General features: G+C 41.9%; 1 protein-coding gene across 2 annotated transcripts in view; it reads left to right on the forward strand.

Annotated features, from left to right (window-relative positions):
* Positions 1-22886, forward strand: part of nalcn (sodium leak channel, non-selective) — a 291484-nt gene that overhangs the window by 222536 nt on the left and 46062 nt on the right. The window contains exons 17-26 of one of the 2 annotated variants that reach the window (XM_029647141.2): positions 4345-4481; positions 5056-5197; positions 5606-5679; positions 14348-14449; positions 14616-14685; positions 15235-15267; positions 15446-15537; positions 16321-16443; positions 20375-20428; positions 21066-21186. In XM_029647141.2, the coding sequence (XP_029503001.1) occupies positions 4345-4481; positions 5056-5197; positions 5606-5679; positions 14348-14449; positions 14616-14685; positions 15235-15267; positions 15446-15537; positions 16321-16443; positions 20375-20428; positions 21066-21186 (948 nt within the window). The remainder of the gene's footprint in view (positions 1-4344; positions 4482-5055; positions 5198-5605; positions 5680-14347; positions 14450-14615; positions 14686-15234; positions 15268-15445; positions 15538-16320; positions 16444-20374; positions 20429-21065; positions 21187-22886) is intronic. The other variant, XM_029648174.2, reaches the window with a different exon arrangement.

A 22886-nucleotide genomic window follows, 5' to 3' on the forward strand; every position in this document is an offset into this window, starting at 1 on the left:
GAAAGGCCTTCTATGCCATCAAAGGAACATAACATTTGACAAACCCATTACGGTAGGATCTGGCTAAAAATACTTTAATCAGTTATAGAACCCATTGCCCAAAAATTCACAAAATGGGACGAACATTAAATTGAGACTCTGCATACAGAATTCTGCAAAAAAAAATATCCTCAGTGTACAACGTGAACACCAAATAATGCATGCAGAGCAGATTTTGGCCAATACCCGCTAATTATCAAAATCCAGAAAAGAGAAAATTCTACAACCGCCTAAAAGAAAGCGATTCCCAAACCTTCCATAACAAAGCCATCACCTACAGAGAGATGAACCTGGAGAAAAGTCCCCTAAGCAAGCTGGTCTTGGTGCTCTGTTCAGAAACACAAACACACCCCACTGAGCCCCAGGATAGCAACACAATTAGACCCAACCAAATCATGAGAAAACAAGAAGAGAATTACTTGGCACATTGGAAAGAATTAACAAAACAACTGACCAAACTAGAATACTATTTGGCCCTAAACAGAGTACATAAAGGCAGAATACCACTGTGACTGCCCCAAACTTAAAGACAGCTTTGACTATGTACAGTGTGCATAACCTTGCTATTGATAAAGGCCGCCATAGGCAGAATGGAGAAGACTGAGCTGCACTTCCTAACCTTCTGCCAAATGTATGACCATATTAGAGACATATATTTCCCCCACATATTTGAAAATAAACCCAATTTTAATAAACCCTCATATCTATTGAGGAAGTACCACAGTGTGCCATCACAGCAGCAATATTTGTGACCTGTTGCCACAAGAAAAGGGCAACCAGTGAAGAACAAACACCATCGTAAATACAACCCATATTTATGTTTATTTATTTTCCCCTTTGTACTTTAACTATTTGCACATAATATTACATATTATAATATATTACAATATCTTTATTCTTTTGGAAAATGTGTGAGTGTAATGTTTACTGTTCATTTTTGTTTATTTTACTTTTGTTTATGAACTATTTCCCTTGCTTTGGCAATGTTAACACATGTTTCCCATGCCAATAAGGCAATTGAATAGAGAGTGAGGGATGGGGATATAAATAGGAAGAAAGTTAGAGAAATTGTTCCTGTATCAGTAATGGGAAGCTAGAGCAGAGAGGGGTGTCGGACCATAAATGTTCTGTACGTCCCACTGAGCTTGGCTCATTGATTAAGTCTGCGGGACCAGGGAGCTCCAAACGAACCCCATTTTTAACAATACACAGTGTGTATGTGCGTGTGCACGTTCGCTTGTGTATGTGTGTGCATGCTTGTGTGTGTGTATCTGTGTGTATGCACAAAAAATGTACTGTACTGTTACAGTATACTGCAGCATCTCTGTAAGTTTCTCTTAGTAAACTCAACCACTTTTAGAAGTTTGCTGAACAACCCTCGAGTGCCGTGAGGTTGAATTACACTAGATACAGTGGGGAGAACAAGTATTTGATACACTGCCGATTTTGCAGGTTTTCCTACTTACAAAGCATGTAGAGGTCTGTCATTTTTTATCACGGGGACACTTCGACCGTGAGAGACGGAATCTAAAACAAAAATCTAGAAAATCACATTGTATGATTTTTAAGTAATTCATTTCCAACTCCATACTAATGCCAATGAATTTGAAATAAGATGTTACGATCAGCAGGTGTGCACATACTTTTGGTCATGCAGTGTATGTTCTCATGTCACAGAATTTAGCAATCTTGGAACTTTGATTTGTGACATATGGCAGAATTTACACAAGTAATAGGTCAATCAATCAACCAATGAATTGTCTCAACTGTGTGTGTGATTGTCTGTGTAGTTGGTGCCATTGGTTCTGGCCTTTTGCCAATAACATATTCCATTTTCACTCCTCACTAGAGCAAACTCTACAAAAGGTGCACTACAGTACAGTACAGGCTGTATGTAGCAAAGTGAGAAGGTATGGAGCCACCCCTGTTTTCTTGACAAGGTATTGATGAGAGGGATCAATGGTATTCCCTTTTAGCTGTCGAGAACACTGCTAGCCACAGAGATCCTAATTCATTTTAATATGTAATTCTATGCTCCCAGCCCCATAAGCTTCCATCCGACTAAGATAACCTATCTTAGGTCCATGCAAAACCAGGTAGTTCCACCAAAACACCAATGAACGTGAGGATCGGAATACTTCCTCTGTCTGTCTTTATCTCTCTTTACCGTCTGGTAGTCTTATTGTGAATTAAATGTGTGTGTGTGTGTGTGTGTGTGTGTGTGTGTGTGTGTGTGTGTGTGCGATAATTATCATTGCATGACATTTTTTTCTTTCTTACAAATTCTGCAATAACCGCATGGCTAAAGCAAAACAGACATTTTACAGTACCAAGTTAAAATCGGGCAGAAGGAGTGAATAGACAGATTTCCATTACATTTTCCTCTATTTTTATACCTGGGGTTCTGTCTGTTTGATAGACCGACAAACAGATACACACACACACACACACGCACAAATGAGACAGTGGTGGATGCTGTTTTTATGCCCAGAATGATATGGCCTCATTCACCATCCAACCAAACTTGCTTGACCTCCAGTCTCCCAGACAGAAGAATTCCGCTCATGGATTTTTTTATCAGTCAGCTTCTCTCTTATGGAATTAAATGAATTTCTATTGATATAATTTCCCCCATTCATTTGTAATGTTTTTTTATTTGACTGGTCTGTCCTTCCTTGTGCAGGCTTGTGTGTTCATACATATTTTGTTCAGTTTGGCTTCTTGCATAAGCCTTTCCAATGTAATCTGTTTTTCTTTTTCCTTTTCATTGCTTCCTTCATTCTTCTTTTTTCAAACGTAAGTAGGTTTTCACAGATTGGTTTGTAGGAGTGTGTGCGTGCGTGCGTGTGTGTGTGTGCGTGCGTGCGTGTGTGTGTGCGTACTCTCAGCCCCAAACCAAAACCCACCATCAAAGTTGAACACCACCAAGCTGTAGAAGTATTGTGTGTGTGTGACTGCAAGAGTGTGGCTGCCATCTACAGGCAGAACTGTACAACTGCACCCTGACACCACAGATATATTCCACTCTTGGTAGAAGCTGCCCCAAACCACAGATCTATGATCAGGACCTTATACAACATTGCCCTTAGATCAGTGTCTGAGGGAACTTATTCTGTCTCCAGAAGTCCCAACCATCCATTTGATGCATCCATTCTCTACCTTAATGTAATCTTTCCTTTTTCAACCAATGATCTTGACCATAATATGCTAATACAAGTTAATGAAAGTAATGTGAAAGTATGTAAATTCTCACTGTATTGTATTAATGGCACTTACTAGTTGCCAAACATGATGTGAGTTCATACATTATTGTAGAAGTATAAAATACAGATTTAGTGTAAAATACAATATAGAGATAGGAAATGCATTTGATATTGTTTTATATAATCTAAAATCAGTCACCTGAAAAGGCTTGAATGGGACATGGGGATGAAAGATATATGGTGCATTGTCACCTAAGACCAGATCTGGGACCTGTCGTTATAGGAGACAAGTCAGGGACCAGCTGTTAGGAAAAGCCTACTGGAACACTGGTCTGTCTGTGAGAACCAAAGGTTTTACTTACATTTACACAGTAGGCTGGTTTTCAAACACAGATTAAGTCCTGGATTAAAAGCACTCTCTAGAGCCAGACATGTATGTTCCCATCCCTCACCTTTGTCTTACCCATGGATCATTGTATTTCTCAACTGTTGTGGAAACTACCATACCATTTCTCTAAACCAACAATAGCTATAAGAACGTGGAAATCCTCTCCGAGTGAAGTATATTTCTCTGTCTCTCTATGACAAATTAAAGTGTACTGTATCCCTCTCTCCTTTTACTGCAAAGTCACTATCCCTCTCTCCTGAGCTACATGAGATGTCAGTCTCTCTCTCTCTGTAGCTGTGAGTCTACTATTGTTCTCCGCAGCTAAATCCACTCTTTCCTTCTCTCACTCCATCCTTCTCTCCAAGTGAAGTGTGTTCCTCTCTCTGTATGGCAAAGTGAAGTGTGTTCCTCTCTCTGTTTGGCAAAGTGAAGTGTGTTTCTCTCTCTGTATGGCAAAGTGAAGTGTGTTCTTCTCTCTGTATGGCAGTGAAGTGAAGTGTCCCGCATCCCTTTCTCCCTTTACCGAAAAGTCACTATCGCTCTCTCCACTATCCCTCTCTTCTGAGCTGAATGAGATGTCAATCTCTCTCTGTAGCTGAGTCTACTCTCTCCCTCTTTGCAGACCACTTTCCTTCTCTCTATCCCTATGCCAAGTCGACTTATTTCCCCCCTCTCTGTCCCTAAATCTTATTTCCATTCTCTCTCTTTCTGTAGCTGAAGCAAAGTGAGGCGAACGCAGATACCAAAGAGAAGCTGCCCCTACGTCTAAGGATCTTTGAGAAGTTTCCTAATCGGCCCCAGATGGTCAAGATCTCCAAGCTGCCGTCTGATTTCACTGTGCCCAGAATCAGGTACCCTAACTGGGATCCATCAGGGGACACAATAAAGGACAGAACTTCTCCGACCTGGGTTCAGGTCAACAAAGTCTTTATAGTTTAACAATAGTTTCAAGTTTTATTAGTTGTATGTACGGGATACACATCGTCCAATGAAATGCTTACTTGCACGTTCCTTGTCGATAATGCAATCCTTCTCGTTTGCCATGTCACTCTCCATGTCACTCTCCCTCAGAAAAGGGCAAGTTGGTTTAAGATAGCCCCCAACACTTCCAATTTTGTCTCTGCAGTTTCTCTGAAATACTGTATTACCACAAAACCTCTTGGTAGGTTTTCAATCCACAATAATAGCAGCTAGCAGCCACCCTGTATAGGACTATAATTAGGGCATTTCCTCATAGTAGAAGCCTTGTTTCTACAAGTTGGAATACTGAACTGTAACCCTTTTAGGATGATACAGTAATATATTTCATGTTTAAGAAGCTGATTAGTGCACAGCCCTACGCTCTCGCAGACCTCCCTCTCTCTCCAGCCCATCACTTTGTCACAATAATCAGTCAGTCGGAATGTGTTTCTGTGTGTGTGACAGGGAGAGTTTCATGAAGCAGTTCATCGATCGGCAGCAGCAGGACACCAGCTGTCTGTTCCGCCGCCTTCCTTCCGCATCCTCCTCTTCCTGTGACCATTCCAAGCGATCCGCCATAGAAGACAACAAATACATCGACCAGAAGGTATACACACGCGCACGCAGACACACAGACGCACACGCACAAACACACACTCCGACAGTCCACAACTAAAACATCAACCAGAAGCCAGAAGGTACACACACTGTCTCTCTCTCTCTCTCTCTCTCTCTCACATACACACATATGCACGCAGGCATACACACTCCACCACGCTTCACAACAAGTACATTGACCTTAAGCCAGAAGGTACACACAATCTTTCTGCCTCTCATACACACACAAACAAAAACAGATGTTTACCGTAGTGATAACACAACATTTTATCTGACGGTTGGAGGGCGATCAATACAATATGGGGATGTTTGCTTGCTGCTAGATGAAATGTGTTTGTATTTGATAACACTTTTCAAATTTCTCAAAGAATTAGTCTGCAACATCTGTTCTACAAAGCTCCGCAGGTCAATATTCAGCATCAGAGCTCGCAACCTCCTGGAGAAGGAAACTACTATCAACAAAATCCTCCGGTAAGAATGATTGATTCATAGCCACACCACCGACACCACAAGTCCTTCTGTTTTATTTGACAGAAGCATCAGATCTACTGTGGCAGTTAGGTCATACCAAATGTATGTTCTTATTTTCCTAGCATTCAGTTCCAAGTCTGAAGTGCGTGACTGATAGACTGTGTAGTTCTGGAAGCATCAAGAGTCACCTTGCTATATCCAAGGACACTCAGTGCCCCTGTGCCAGCAACGTCCATCATTTTGCAGAAGGTGGATTGTTGTGATTTTTTTTTCTCTTCCTTGATATCATTTTGGAGACTGTTAATGCTGGTCTTTAATGCCCTTTGTTAATTGAAGCCTTGATCCATTCAATCTTTCTGCTTCTGAAATAAAAGAATAAGAACAAATTAGAAACATAAATTAACAAATTCAAACGGACGAATATACCTTAAATAGGTTTTTATATTTCCATTTACAGAAGTGCTGAACCCACTCAACCTCAATGGTTTACTTTTAAAAAGTTGTATAATTTCCAGGAATTGTCACTAATGAAATAGATGCGTTATGAATGTACATTCAAGGACAATTCCACCACTTAATACCAGTTATTGTGCTGTTTGTATACAGCAGCAGGCAAAGTTTGGACACACCTACTCATTCCAGGGTTTTTCTTCATTTTGACTATTTTCTACATTGTAGAATAATAGTGAAGACATCATGACTATGAAATAACACATGGAATCATGTAGTAACCAAAACATGTTATATTTGAGATTCTTCAGCGTAGAGACACCCTTTGACTTGATGACAGTTTTGCACCACTCTTGGCAATTCCCATTATAACAACCGAGTTTCATCTTAGCGACTGTCTTAAACAACAGTTCAAACAACATGTAATGCTTGTTAGAACACCACATTTCTTATGATATTGAATGGCAAATCTCTATGGAATCCTAGTCTCTCGTGATTGAAGACTGTATCTTTGGTGCTAACATTAGCAATGCTAGCGAAGCAGCCAACCATGCTGCATCTGAAATAGTGTTTTCAACAATAACAGCCAAATACAGACTCCCTTTGACGCGCGCTAGCAGTGTGGGTGCAATGATTGAATAACATGTATGTGTACATTTATGCGACGTGAGCATTGTGGTCGGCATATTAGATACTTACCCAAGAAGACTCACAGCTGTAATTGCCGCCAAAGGTGTTTCTAAGTGAGCTGAATACTTATGCGATGACTATATTTTATTTCTAAAAAAAAGATATACATTTTTAAAAAACAAAACACATTTTTCTTTGACATTACAGACTGTTTTGTGTAGATGTTGACAAAAAATAACAAATAAATCCAATTTTATCCCACTTTGTAACACAATCAAATGTGAAGAAATCCAATGGGTCTGAATACATTTGCAAGACACTGTAGATAGCTGAAAATTACTGTCCATAATTAATTGTATTAGTCGTCTCAGGGATCAGATTTCAAAATGTCACAGAGAAGCAATTTCCGGTTTTGTTCATTACTATGAGCATTGCCTTATTTCTATTACAGCATATTGGATGACTTTCATTCATATTCCAAAACAAGAGTTTCTATTGGACAAATTCAGGTAGGTCTGTCCCCATTCCGTTACGTTTATTTCCGTTTAAGAAACGTTTTTCAACAGAATCAACTGAATGAATACACCCCTGCACACACAGTTCACTTTCATAGCAGCCACATACAAACAGCATCATCACTTTGCTCATTGTATAATTCCTTCTCACATCTACGTGCTCTCCCCCTCCTCTAAACTTTTCCCTTTGCTTGTGAACATCAGTGCAGTGGTCTGTGAAACAGCTAACCGCTATACACAGCCTACATCGTTGTCACCAAATTTTCTAAAGTCATAGTCAACATACACTATATATAAAACAAGTATGTGGGCACCTCTTCAAATTAGTGGATTCGGCTATTTCAGCCACACCTGTTGCTGACAGGTGTATAAAATCGAACACACAGCCATGAAATCTCCATAGACAAACATTGGCAGTAGAATGGTTTTAATGAAGAGCTCAGTGACATTCAAGGTGGCACCGTCATAGTATGCCACCTTTCCAACAAGTCAGTTCGTAAAAAGTTTTGCCCAGCTAGAGCTGCGCTGGTCAACTGTACAGTTGAAGTCGGAAGTTTACATACACTTAGGTTGGAGTCATTAAAACTCATTTTTCAACCACTCCACAAGTGTATTGTTAACAAACTATAGTTTTGGCAAGTCAGTTAGGACATCTTCTTTGTGTATGACACAATAATTTTTTCCAACAATTGTTTACAGAGAGATTATTTAACTTATAATTCACTGTATCACAATTTCAGTGGGTCAGAAGTTTACATCCACAAAGTTGACTGTGCCTTTAAACAACTTGGAAAATTCCAGAAAATTAATTTATGGCTTTAGAAGCTTCTGATAGGCTAATTGACATAATTTCAGTGAATTGGAGGTGTACCTGTGGATGTATTTCAAGGTCTGCCTTCAAACTCAATGCCTCTTTGCTTGACATCATGGGAAAATCAAAAGAAATCAGCCAAGACCTCAGAAAAAAAATTGTGGACCTCCACAAGTCTGGTTCATCCTTGGGAGCAATTTCCAAACGCCTGAAGGTACCACGTTCATCTGTACAAACAATAGTATGCAAGTATAAACACCATGGAACCACATAGCCGCCATACCGCTCAGGAAGGTGACACGTTATGTCTCCTAGAGATGAACGTACTTTGGTGCAAAAAGTGCAAATCAATCCCAGAACAACAGCAAAGGACCTTGTGAATATGCTGGAGAAAACACGTACAAAATTATCTATATCCACAGTAAAATGAGTCCTATATCGACATAACCTGAAAGGCCGCTCAGCAAGGAAGAAGCCACTGCTCCAAAACCGCAATAAAAAAGCAAGACTACGGTTCGCAGCTGCACATGGAGACAAAGATCTTACTTTTTGGAGAAATATCCTCTGGTCTGTTGAAACAAAAATATAACTGTTTGGCCATAATGACCATCGTTATGTTTGGAGGAAAAAGGGGGAGGCTTGCAAGCCGAAGAACATCATCCCAACCGTGACTCGCGGGGGTGGCAGCATCATGTGGTGGCGGTGCTTTGCTGCAGAAGGGACTGGCGCACTTCACAAAATAGATGGCATCATGAGGTAGGAAAATGATGTGGATATATTGAAGCAAAATCTTAAGACATCATTCAGGAAGTTAAAGCTTGGTCGCAAATTGGTCTTCCAAGTAGACAATGACCCCAATCATACTTCCAAAGTTGTGGCAAAATGGCCTAAGGACAACAAAGTCAAGGTATTGGAGTGGCCATCACAAAGCCCTGGTCTCAAATCCAATCGAAAATGTGTGGGTAGAACTGAAAAAGCATGTGCGAGCAAGGAGGCCAACAAACCTCACTCAGTTACACCAGTTCTGTCAGGAGGAATGGGCCAAAATTCCCCCAACTTACTGTGGGAAGCTTGTGGAAGGCTACCCAAAACATTTGACCCAAGTTAAACAATTTAAAGGCAATGCTACCAAATACTAATTGAATGTATGTAAACGTCTGACCCACTGGGAATGTGATGAAAGAATTAAAAGCTGAAATAAATCATTCTGTCTACTATTATTTTGACATTTCACATTCTTAATATAAAGTGGTGATCCTAACTGACCTAAGACAGGCACTTTTTATGAGGATTAAATGTCAGGAGTTGTGAAAAACTGAGTTGAAATGTATTTGGCTAAGGTGTATGTAAACTTCCGACTTCAACTGTAAGTGCTGTTATTGTGAAGTGGAAACGTCTAGAAACAACAACGGGTCAGCCACAAAGTGCTAGTTGACGCAGGCTCACAAAACAAACTACTGAGTTCCAAACTGCCTCTGGAAGCAACGCCAGCACAAGAACAGTTCTTCGCGAGCTTCATGAAATTGGTTTCCATGGCCTAGCAGCCGCACACAAACCTAAGATCAGCCAGGCGTCGGCTGGAGATGTGTAAAGCTTGCCATCAGTGGAAACATGTTCTCTGGGGTGATGAATCATGCTTCACAATCTGGCAGTTGGATGGATTAATCTGGGTTTGGTGGATGCCAGGAGAACTGTACCTGCTCGAATGCATAATGCCAACTGTAAAGTTTGGTGGAGAGGGAATAATGGTCTGGGGCTGTTTTTCATGGTTTCGGCTTGGCCTCTTAGCTCCAGTGAAGGGAAATCATAACGCTGCAGCATACAATGCATTTTAGACGATTCTGTGCTTCCAACTTTGTAGCAACACTTTGGGGAAGGCCATTTCGCGTTTCAGCATGTCAATGCCCCTGTGCACAAAGCGAGGTCCATAGAGAAATTGTTTGTCGAGATGGGTGTGGAAGAACTTGACTGGCCTGCACAGAGCTCTGACCTCAACCCCATCCAACACCTTTGGGATGAATTGGAATGACGACTGCAAGTCAGGCAGTAAATTGTACAGCAAGCAGATTAGCAGTTACACCGTTGGGCCTAGGCGGCAATAAATTAATTAAACCAATAACTTACCTTGACTTGGAAGAGTTCCAGTGTTGGATAGCCTTAGCCAGCTAGCTAACATAAATAACATTCCTCTCTTTTTTTAGGCTAAATTAGCTAGCTAAGTAAGTGAAAGTAACATTTTTTTAATTAAATATATCTAGCTCACTCTGTCTGCTGCTTCTCCTACATGTTTAAGAAATGATGCTAAACAAAACAGTTCAACTATTGTCTTTCTCTCTCTGAGTCAACTATTCACCACATTTTATGCACTGCAGTACTAGCTAGCTGTAGCTTATGCTTTCAGTATTAAATGAATTCTCTGATCATTTGTCAGTTCATGCTGCAAGAGCTCTAATAGGTAGGAGGATGTCCTCCAGAAGTCATCATAATTAAGTCTATGGAAGGGGTTGGGAACCATGAGCCTCCTAGGTTTTGTATTGTAGACAATGTACCCAAAGGATGACGGAAAATAGCTGTCCTCAACCTACAGCATGGTGCTACCCCGGAGAGTTTTGATGAGGCTACTGTAGACCTTCATTGCAATCAAAACAGTGTGTTTTAATCAGTTATTTGGTGACAGGTAAATATATTTAACGATAATCGAGAATTTCAACAAGCATTTCTCTACGGCTGGCGACGCTTTCCACCTGGCTACCCCAACCCCGGCCAACAGCTCTGCACCCCCCGCGGCAACTGGCCCAAACCCCCCCATCCCACTTCTCCTTCACCCAAATCTAGACACCTGATGTTCTGAAAGAACTGCAAATTCTGGACCCGTACAAATCAGCTGAGCTAGACAATCTGGACCCTCTCTTTCGAAAATGATCCGCCACCATTATTGCAACCCCTTTTACTATCCTGTTCAACCTCTCTTTTGTATCGGCCGAGATTCCTAAAGATTGGAAAGCTGAGGCGGTCATCCCCCTCTTCAAAGGGGTGACACTCTAGACCCAAATTGCTGCAGACCTATATCTATCCTACCCTGCCTTTCTAAAGTCTTCGAAAGCCAAGTGAACTAACAGATCAACGACCATTTTGAATCCCACCATACCTTCTCCACTAAGCAATCTGGTTTTCGAGCAGGTCACGGGTGAACCTCAGCCATGCTCAAGGTCCTAAACGATATCATAACCGCCATTGAACGATATCATAACCGCCATTTATAAAAGACAGTACTGTGCGGCCGTCTTCATCGACCTGGCCAAGGCTTTCGACTCTGTCAATCACCGTATTCTTATCGGCAGACTCAACAGCCTTGGTTTCTCAAATGACTGCCTCGCCTGGTTCACTAACTACTTCTCAGATAGAGTTCAGTGTGTTAAATTGGAGGGCCTGTTGTCCGCACCTCTGGCAGTCTCTATGGGGGTGCCACAGGGTTCAATTCTCGGACCGACTCTTTTCTCTGTATATATCAATGATGTTGCTCTTTTTGCGGGTGATTCTCAGATCCACCTCTACGCAGACGACACCATTCTGTGTACATCTGGCCCTTCTTTGGACACTGTGTTAACAAACCTCCACACAAGCTTCAACTCCATACAACACTCCTTCCGTGGCTTCAACTGCTTTTAAATGCAACCGATCGCTACCCACCCGCACGACTTGCATCACTACTCTGGACGGTTCTGACTTAGAATATGTGGACAACTACAAATACCTAGGTGTCTGGCTAGACTGTAAACTCTCCTTCCAGACTAACATTAAGCATCTCCAATCCAAAGTTAAATCTAGAATTGGCTTTCTAATTCGCAACAAAGCCTCATTCACTCATGCTTCCAAACATACCCTCGTAAAACTGACTATCCTACCGATCCTCGACTTCGGCAATGTCATTTACAAAATAGCCTCCAACATTCTACTCAGCAAATCGGATGCAGTCTATCACAGTGCCATCCGTTTTGTCACCAAAGCCGCATATACTACCCACCACTGCGAACTGTACGCTGTCGTTGGCTGGTCCTCGCTACATATTCGTCGCCAAACCCACTGGCTCCAGGTCATCTATAAGTCTTTGCTAGTTAAAGCCCCGCCTTGTCTCAGCTCACTGGTCACCATAGCAACACCCACCCATAGTACGCGCTCCAGCAGGTATATTTCACTGGTCATCTCCAAAGCCAACTCCTCCTTTGGCTGCCTTTCCTTCCAGTTCTCTGCTGCCAATGACTGGAACGAATTGCAAAAATCACTGAAGTTGGCGACATATCTCCCTCACTAACTTTTAGCGTCAGCTGTCAGAGCAGCTTACCGGCCGTTGCAGCTGTACACAGCCCATTTGTAAATAGACCATCCGACCAACTACCTACCTCATCCCCATATTTGTTTTTGTTTTTCTGCTCTTTTGTACACCAGTTGGCCTATTTATAGCCTTACCTCCTTACTTCATTTGCACACTCTGTATACAGATTTTTTCTATTGCGTTATTGACTGTACGTTTGTTTTTCCCATGTGTATCTCTGTGTTGTTGTTTTTGTCTCACTGCTTTGCTTTATCTTGGCCAGGTCGCAGTTGTAAATGAGAACTTGTTCTTAACTGGCCTACCTGGTTCAATAAAGGTAAAATAAAACAATGAAAAATAAATACAATGTAGTATTGTTTTATCTAAAAAGGATAACTTTTTAATGTTTTACTGAGGAGGATTATTCTCCCTTCCTCCTCTGAGGAGCCTACACCGCAGTCAATAGACAAGAACATCACTAAATACTTCGTAATAACAACCTAAATGTTAAATGTGCGAGTTACTGCCCTCAAAATGGCACATTTCTATGATTTTCAATGTTAAATAACATTAATATATGAGAACAATATTTTTGTGAACCAATGTTTCATTTTGGAAGTGCCTGATTTCCTAGACAGACTATTTTTAGAACTTAAATTCCTGTGAAACAACACATTTTTCTCAACATTCAACCTTCATAGAAGTTTTTGATTGAGATATCCCTTTAAAGGTATTTATCAATGTTAATTACACCTTCATGAATATGCTGTGAATGCTTAATCTATGCTGATAATAATTGATTAATGTATGCAACCTTTAAAGAAAGTGTTAAAAATGGTTTTTGTGTATTTCCACTGGTTTTCTTAATCAATTGCCATTATAGAGAAATTGTGTAGTACTTCTGATGTTCTTATTCCAAAGGACACCCATCCTGAGGAGAGACCCACAAATTAAAAAGCCTGATTTAGCCGCTGATATTACAAATACAATTCTGAGTCAAAGGGAACACAGCAGAGCATTGCCATTATTTCTCTGGCATGCATTACCTTCACAAACATGTACACACATGGCTTGTACCAAACAGCTAATGCTGAGTGGATACTTTGAGGGCCAACTACTGAAAGCGCTCCATCTCCAGTGTCCAACACCATATACGCCAAGAACGCAGGTCTTGTACATACACAAGCACATGTACTCACGCACGGGCACACACACAGACACACACACCCTCCTGACAGATTCACCTGTGTGATCTAGTAATTGGAGGATTAAACATCTGGCACGGCGGTAGATTAGCCAGACTAATGTGTGTGCGTGTGTTCCTTCCTCTCTTTCTCCTAAGCTGCCAAACAGACACTACATCTGAAGTCATCACATGTATCGTCTGGCCCGCCCACCCTCTCTCTCTCTCTCTCTCTCTCTCTCTCTCTCTCTCTCTATCTATCTTTCTCAATCACATGTTCCTTCTCACACACTCACAAGCAACACACAGACACACACACTGCTGAAGTCCAGTAACTAATATAGAATGATCATGTGAATAGGGCCTGCTTTGGATGAATAGCCTGTTTGACTGCTGAGGGGAGGAAGAGAGGTGTAGTTGCATGGATATTTTTCATGTTTTGCTGTCAAAGTACCCAACCTGACACACAACACACATCACAGGCTGGGACTGCCCCTGGAGCTTTTATCGTTTAAGTGCCTTGTTCAAGGGCACAATGGCAGTATGAAGTATATGGGATATTGAAGTCGTTAACTCTCCAGGTGCCAGCTCCAGGTGCCCTGCAGATTTCTCCCTGTCAGTTCAGGGATTCGAACCGGCAACCCTCCTCTTACCATCCATTCTCTTTAACTTCGAGGCCCCATCACTATCTATTTTTGGTCTATTTTTACTATGTTGTGTGTATTTGCACTGTGCTGTGAATGTGTCTCCTGTTCTGTGTGTTTCAGGGCTTGTACCAGACAGCGTATGCTGAGTGGATCCTTTGAGGGCCAACCACTGAAAGAGCGCTCCATCCTCAGTGTCCAACACCATATACGCCAAGAACGCAGGTACACACACAAGCATGTGTACTCACGCACGGGCACACACACGCACACTGATGTGCATGCAAAAGCAGACAAGCATGTACACCATGCACATATACACACATACAATCTCACACCAATGGTATATTTCAAAGCTATGTCTTAACCTTTGACCCTGTGCTCTCTCCAGGTCTCTGAGACATGGCTCCACTAGTCAGAGGATCAGCAGAGGAAAGTCCCTGGAGACACTCACACAAGATGTGAGAAACACACACACACACACACACATTGTTAATAATGGAGGTATTTAATGCTTAGTTGAACAGGACACTTACATTTCCACATCCCATCCCTAGTGGGCAACAGCCCAAGGCCAGATGCTTGGCGAGCGCCAGTAAGACTTGATGAGTGATATCGGTGTACTTGCTGTTTACCTACACTATTCTGTAAAAGAACATACATTACTTTTCCTGCAGGCATATTTAGTTGCCTGCTGATTGGCCATCAATGGGCTTCAAATTGTTGGGTAGGTTAGGCCACCAGAACATTCACACATGCCCCAATCAGCAAGAAGTTGTCTGGAGTTCACAAAGCCGTGGAAGTCCACACAGTTGCAATGTTATTAATGCAAACTGATATCATGTTCCATATTGGTGCCCATCACTAATAATGACTTTGTGTACGTATGTCGGTGTGGTGTGGGTGATTGGCATCTTACCTTCTGTCATGGCATGCATTTTTGTTTCTTTTTGTACATATTATTATTTTGTCACCATGAACATTGCATGCTGCTTTGGCTGGCCGACTAGCGAGAGTCAGAGCAGAGATCGCACTGGCACCAGGTAAGTACACTACCACCCTAGGACATGCATTCAACAGCGGTCCACTCACTCTTACTTTCACGCCTCATACACACAGTTATATCAGGTTATGGAGCAGGTAGTCAGGCTAGGACCCCTAGACATAGCAAAATGTCACACACTCACACACACCCTGACCCTTCTTTCCTCTCCCTTGTAGCATTCCAGTACAGTGCGTTATCGTAACGCCCAGCGAGAAGATAGTGAGATCAAGATGATTCAGGAGAAGAAGGAGCAGGCCGAGATGAAGCGGTATACACACACGCACATGCACACACACACACACAACTCTCACACACACACACACATACAGACACACACACGCACACACAGGGTGTTGTGCCCAGTAAAGAAACACAGAACGGGCCACTCACCAATTTACAGTCAATCATCAATCTACAACCCTTTCATATCTTCCCACTCTTAGCAACCGTTTCATATCTTCCCACTCTTAGCAAACATTTCATATCTTCCCACTCTTAGCAACCGTTTCATATCTTCCCACTCTTAGCAACCGTTTCATATCTTCCCACTCTTAGCAACCGTTTCATATCTTCCCACTCTTAGCAACCGTTTCATATCTTCCCACTCTTAGCAACCGTTTCATATCTTCCCACTCTTAGCAACCATTTCATATCTTCCCACTCTTAGCAACCGTTTCATATCTTCCCACTCTTAGCAATCGTTTCATATCTTCCCACTCTTAGCAACCGTTTCATATCTTCCCACTCTTAGCAACCGTTTCATGTCTTCCCACTCTTAGCAACCGTTTCATATCTTCCCACTCTTAGCAACCGTTTCATATCTTCCCACTCTTAGCAACTTAAGTCCTTTGCTCCACCCTTGAACCTTTGAAGTTTGCTCCATTATTTGTTTGACAAATTACCCAGCATTTTAAGGACATAATGAAATGATCATGTCTTCTTTTCCTGTGTGTTACCTATGTGTTGTTATCATTGTGTCTGTTTACATTTTGTGTGTGTCTGTGTGTGTGTAACTTTGTTTGTGCGTGTGTGTGTGTGTGTGTGTGAGCAGCAAGGTCCAGGAAGAGGAACTGAGGGAGAACCATCCTTACTTTGACAAACCTCTCTTCATTGTGGGGAGAGAGCACCGCTTCAGAAACTTCTGTAGGACTGTAGTGCGGGCACGCTTCAATGCGTAAGTTAAGACGATTACTCGCTCTGAGGCTGTAGACCAGAGGAGAACGACTGCCCCCACGGAAGTTCAAGGCAGACCACGGTACTGCAGGCATTATTTTCAGAAAACAGGATCCCCCGTTATACTGAATAGAAAAATGGCAATCTCTGTGGTCAATCATTGTATAAATAAAACACATTTACAAGACAATCATGGTGCCAATAATTGTTTCTATTACACCAGATGGTCCTTGTACTGACTATTTTTCAATCGCACACAGAAAGAGTTATAAGGATAATTGAGTTGCTAATGGCAGCCTGCAGTACCCTGGTCGGACTTCAACTTGAGTTACTCAATAAGAGGGTTCCTAGAGTAGCTTAAACTGTGTTATGTCTCCATGAGACGCCATCTTAACCGACTTCCTTTGGCTTCAATGCTCTTAATGGACTATCTATTCAATTGACTATCTGCATTGACCCTTTTTTTATGGATTATTTTTGCACTGACTATTCACACTCACAGGACTCCACCCAGTCACACACACACACAGACACACACACACACACACACACACACACAATTAATTTGCTCACACACATAAAACGCAGACACATTCATACTGACAATACACACGCACACCCACACACATACAATCATCATATGCGCTACTGCTACTCTGTTTATCATAATCCTGATGCCTAGTCGCTAGGGATGTAACGATTCACTGATACAGTCCCTGATTCAAATGTTTAAGATACCGATCCAAATGTAGCATGCATCGGTCAGAAAATTGTTTCAAACGATGCGTATCGCAAATAAGAAATGTTTTGGGCTCTTTCTTTCTACCTTCTGAAAATACCTAGTAATTTAGCATGCCAAACACACCTAGGGAATATCAGTAGCCTAGTCAGACCTCACACTTTGCCCAGCTCCACTCGGAAGAGTGCGAGGTAGGCGGCCTGTTCAAATGCTAAAATGGCTTGCGCAATATTAGGCTTTATTAGTTGAGTGACAGTTGAGTGACAATGTCATTTGCTGGGTTATTATTATCTATGCACTATTGAAAAAGTAAGCTATACTTTTTTAATTGTTCAGGTTCACCATCAGCAATAGTTATGGTAGTTTTGCTTTAAACAATCAGTGTACGTATATGGTCATTTTTTGACATACAGGGTAAAGTTCATTTCATAATGAGGAATCACTTTTGCGAGGCGCACTGCATAGCCAAAGCGGGAAGAGAACAGAAGCTCACTAAAAATGTCCAAATGGTCAAAACCTTTTGGTGTTGAGATGGGGGTGAAATTCAAAGTTGTGCTACATATTAATTGAATATGTCACAGCTAATTTGTAAACAATAAATATTGATAGATTACTAGCTCAAACACTTAATCTGCAAAAATGACAAGTTAATTAGTGGGTGATGGTAATTTCAGAACCAAAGACCACATTGCCCTCCCTAATCTGATAGTAGTAGTGGGGTGGTAGATACCTAGTATCCCTTATGGCTCAGATCAGGTGCCTACATAGTATACACACCATATACATACATCACGCACACAGTACACACATGCACAAACACACACACACACAGTACACTCACAGTACATACACACACACAGTGCAAACACACACACAGTACATACACACACACACACACAGTTTATACACACACACATACACAGTACGTACACACACAGTAGATACACCATAGGCATACATTGTTACAGTAAGATGCTGAGTGTGAGGTTTCCCCTGCCCTCTGTGTTCTCTCACACCCTACAGATCTGCCCCGCAGCCCAGAGGCTATCTGACTGCATGGGAAAGCCCTGGCTGTCTATAACCCTCTATTGATCTAACACACACAAACACAGAAGTCAGCTCAGACAGATCAGAGAGGCCCACCTCATCAGCAGCAGATTTTTATTAGAAATGGAAAATGGATGTGTTAGTGCATCGTATCGCATCGAACCGAGTTGATTAATTCTCCAATCAAACCGAATCGCACCGAATCGTTTCAAACTAATACGCTTCATTCCTGTATGATATCGTAGCTCCCTTTATCTAGATAGCCCAGTCAAAACTGTTCGCTGCTCTGGCCCCCCAATGGTGGAACAAACTCCCTCACGACGCCAGGACAGCGGAGTCAATCACCACCTTCCGGAGACACCTGAAACCCCACCTCTTTAAGGAATACCTAGGATAGGATAAAGTAATCCCTCTCACCCCCTCCCCTGAAAAGATTTAGATGCACTACTGTTCCACTGGAGGTCATAAGGTGAATGCACCAATTTGTAAGTCGCTCTGGATAAGAGCGTCTGCTAAATGACTTAAATGTAATGTAAATGTAGATAGGTATCGAATCGTCTTGAAGGGGGGGGAAAGCATATCACTACTATTCACCTTACCTTACAGCAATCAATCAAATGTATTTATAACGCTTTTTCATCAACAGTTGTCATAAAGTGCTTATACAGAAACCCTATAGGGGAAAGCCCTGCCTCCAGTTGTTTGCTTAGAAATTCTAGGAACAAAATGAGGCCTGCGTCTTGTGTGTGTAACTGTTTTAAAGTCACCATGGTGAAATCCCTGAGCGGTTTCCTTCCTCTCCGGGAACTGAGTTAGGAAAGACTGATGTATCTTTGTCGTGACTGGGTGTATTGATACACCACCCAAAGTGTAATAAATAACTACACAATGCTTAAAGGGATATTCAATGTCTGCTTTATTTTGATTTTGACACATTAAGCAAATTCTTACTCCTGAATGTATTTAGGCTTGCCATAACGAAGAGGTTGAATACTTACTGACTCAAGACATTTCAGCTTTTCATTTCTAATTAATTTGTCAACATAAAAATAAAATAAAAACATACTTCCACTTTGACATTATGGGGTATTGTGTGTAGGCTAGTGACACACAATCTTAATTTAATCCATTATAAATGCATGCTGTAACACAACAAAATGTGGAAAAAGATAAGGGGTGTGAATACTTTCTGAATGCACTGTATATAGTGAAAACAATAGTGGTCCTAGAACGGAACCTTTAGGAACACCGAAACATACGATTGTTTTGTCAGAGGACAAAACATCCACAAAGACGAACTGATATCTTTGTGATAGATAGGATCTAAACTAGTCAAGAACTTGTCTGCATAGACCAATTAGGGTATCCAGTCTCTCCAAAAGAATGTGGTAATCAATTATATGAAAGCGCCACTAAGGTCTAGGAGCATGAGGACAGACACAGAGCCTTGGTCTGACGCCATTAAAATTACATATCTACCCTTACCACTCCAGTGTCCCTGCACATGTAGATATGGTCTTGGCACTGACCCTGTATATAGTTTACAGGGTTGTGTTCTTTTTATGTATATTTATTGTAGTTTTTGTTCTACTTTACATTATTTTGTAGTACTACTGATATTGATTACTGCATTGTTGGGAAAGAGCTTGCAAGAAAGGCATTTCACTGTACTTGTGCACGTGACAATAACACTTGAAACTTGGGAAACTATTGAGTCTGTACATAGGAATGAATGGTGTCATGTGATCGATGGCTTTGTCCATTCATATATAGATTCATTGCTGTGGACTTATATGGTGTCTAACATCTAAGGGCAAGCCAATCACAGGCAATGATTGCAATAGCATGTTAAACCGGCACAATGTCTTCGGATGAGTTGTAATAAGTTTAGCACTTAGGGGGACTTGTCAGCAAAAAATTGAAAAGAGGAGGGGTGCGCACCGACCAAGGCAGAAGTGTTCAAGAACAAGGATCTAACAATGAAAAACATTCATATTTACTATAGCTCAAGGCACTCTATTACTTTGCTAATACCCATGTATTCTGTGCTGCAATGTAAAGTGCTACCCAAACTGTTTTAGCAACACATGCTATGAAAAGAAAATATAATCTGTTTTCATGTCTATTTGTTTGTCCATTTGTCCAGATCCAAAACAGATCCGATAACAGGAGCGGTGAACTCCAAATACCACCAGCTTTAGTAAGTCTTCTACTCCCATTGTCGATGGGTAAATATTGCATAATCGGGTTGTTTCTCTTATTCTGTCTTGTTATTTATCTAAAAACAATACCAATCTCTTATGAGGGATGAAGATTGCAAAAACTAAAAAGTTGTGAAATAGGTTTTTAGCATTGCATAAACTGATTGGAGTTCTGCCCAGGTTCCCCGGCTTCCAGCTCTGATTATCAAACAAAGAGATAGAAATGAATTTATCTGGGTGCCAGGGGACTTTCATATAGATCTAGCTGGGATAGTGCTGTAGGGCTGCAGTGCGGTCGGATACATGCACGAGCACAAGCACACGCAATGCACGCATTAGCATACAGACACATAACACAAACTATGCATATGTGCAACAACGCGAACACACACACTCAGGCATGCACACTCAATCACAGTCCTTAGATGATCCCACTCATTATGGAGTCTGTGTGTGAGGTTTTATATAAGTCATATTTCATCACAACTGAAACAAAGTAGCATGGCCCACTTACAACTCACACTGCAGTGATGGGTCTTCTAAGGATCTGCATGTGTGTGTTCCTTACTAAACTAGTGTGTGCTTATGCCTGTGTGTGTGTGTGTTGTGTGCCTGTATGTGTTCTTTATTCCTCAGTGATCTCCTGGGGCTGGTCACCTATCTGGACTGGGTGATGATCGTAGTGACCATCTGCTCCTGTATCTCCATGATGTTTGAGTCTCCTTTCACCAGGGTCATGCATGTACCCACTCTACAGGTAACTGATATACTGTAGCTGCCATCCATGTCCACCGCGTGACGCACACTCACTGCATACTGTGTAGACCAGTGGTCACCAACCTTTTCTGAGTCAAGATCACTTTCACAGTCAAAAAGCAAGCCGAGATCTACCGCTCAGAATGACTTTAACCTAATAAAAACAGTTATTTAGGAATGAGATTTGTGCAGTTGGCCTAGCCTGTAAATATTGTTCTTCTCAGACCATATTATATTTCAAAACACCAGCTTTGATAACAAAATAGATCAGTTGGTTTAGCACTTGCGAGGCACAGCTGAGCATAAATTTAAATAATTTGCTAATAATTTGATTTTGTATTTTACTGGATTTATGGAACCTGCATCTGATAGTCATGGTGCTGGGAGCTAAAAAAAAACGGTGAAATCAGGACGTCGGTGATCTTCAGGAAAGTCAGAGCTCTAGAAAGATGCCAGAGTTTCCGACTGAGAATTCCGAGTTGGATGACCGTTCAAAACTATTTTTCCCAGTCGGATCTCGTTTTTTACTGAGAACCTAGTTGTTTTGAACACGGCATTAGTCTCAGCAGAGGGAGAGAGAGAGCAGCAGAGGGTCCGTCTCTCACGGTCCCTGCTCTCTCCTTCCTTTCCTCCGGTGAGACTGACCAGAGACACAGTCTCTCACGGTCCCTGCTCTCTCCTTCCTTTCCTCCGGTGAGACTGACCAGAGACACCGCCTCTCACGGTCCCTGCTCTCTCCTTCCTTTCCTCCGGTGAGACTGACCAGAGACACCGTCTCTCACGGTCCCTGCTCTCTCCTTCCTTTCCTCCTGTGAGACTGACCGGAGACACCGCCTCCCACGGTCCCTGCTCTCTCCTTCCTTTCCTCATGTGAGACTGACCAGAGACACCGCCTCTCACGGTCCCTGCTCTCTCCTTCCTTTCCTCCGGTGAGACTGACCGGAGACACCGCCTCCCACGGTCCCTGCTCTCTCCTTCCTTTCCTCCTGTGAGACTGACCAGAGACACCGTCTTCTACGGCGAAACTCGAGTTGCATCTGCCTCATGCACAAATTCATGTTGTTCCTATGACCAAAGAAAGTGAAATATTCCTCGATATTAAAATAAACACGACGAGCTGCTAATAATAATGCAAGGTCATTGCAGCTGCAGCGCGAGTGGGGAAAAGAGTGTTTTATATTTTGTAATAGTGTTGATTAAAAACATTGTTGACAGTGCTGAATAAACTTAGACATGAACTGGCTCATAAAAACAGTAGCTCTTTGCTGTATTCTATAACAGTCTCTCTCTGGTCATGGTTTTAAAAGTTATGAAATCTCACGTAGGTTCACTTTGCTGTGGCCAGGGTTGAGGAAGCTGAAGGCACAGTGATTTGAGCTATCCGATTGGCCAGTGCAACAGGCGCACTTGATTTAGCCACAGTTCCCCGGTCCATCGGGTAGATGGGGTTTGTCTTTTCAGACTAATTAAATGCTTCAAAATGGGGACAATTTGATGGTGCGCAAAGCATCTGAATCAAGTGCACCTATCGCCTAGCAAAGAAAGGAGTGCAAGCCTTTATCTTTGGCTTTTTTACAGAAATGTTTGGTGATCGACTAGGAATGCCTTGAAGATCGACCAGTTGGTGACCACTGGCTAGATGAGAAACAATAGGATGCGCAGAAAAATAAATGGATGAGTGGGTTGGAGGAAGGATGGAGG

The sequence above is a fragment of the Oncorhynchus nerka genome, linkage group LG1 (genome assembly GCF_034236695.1).
Source record: "Oncorhynchus nerka isolate Pitt River linkage group LG1, Oner_Uvic_2.0, whole genome shotgun sequence".
NCBI lineage: Eukaryota > Metazoa > Chordata > Actinopteri > Salmoniformes > Salmonidae > Oncorhynchus > Oncorhynchus nerka.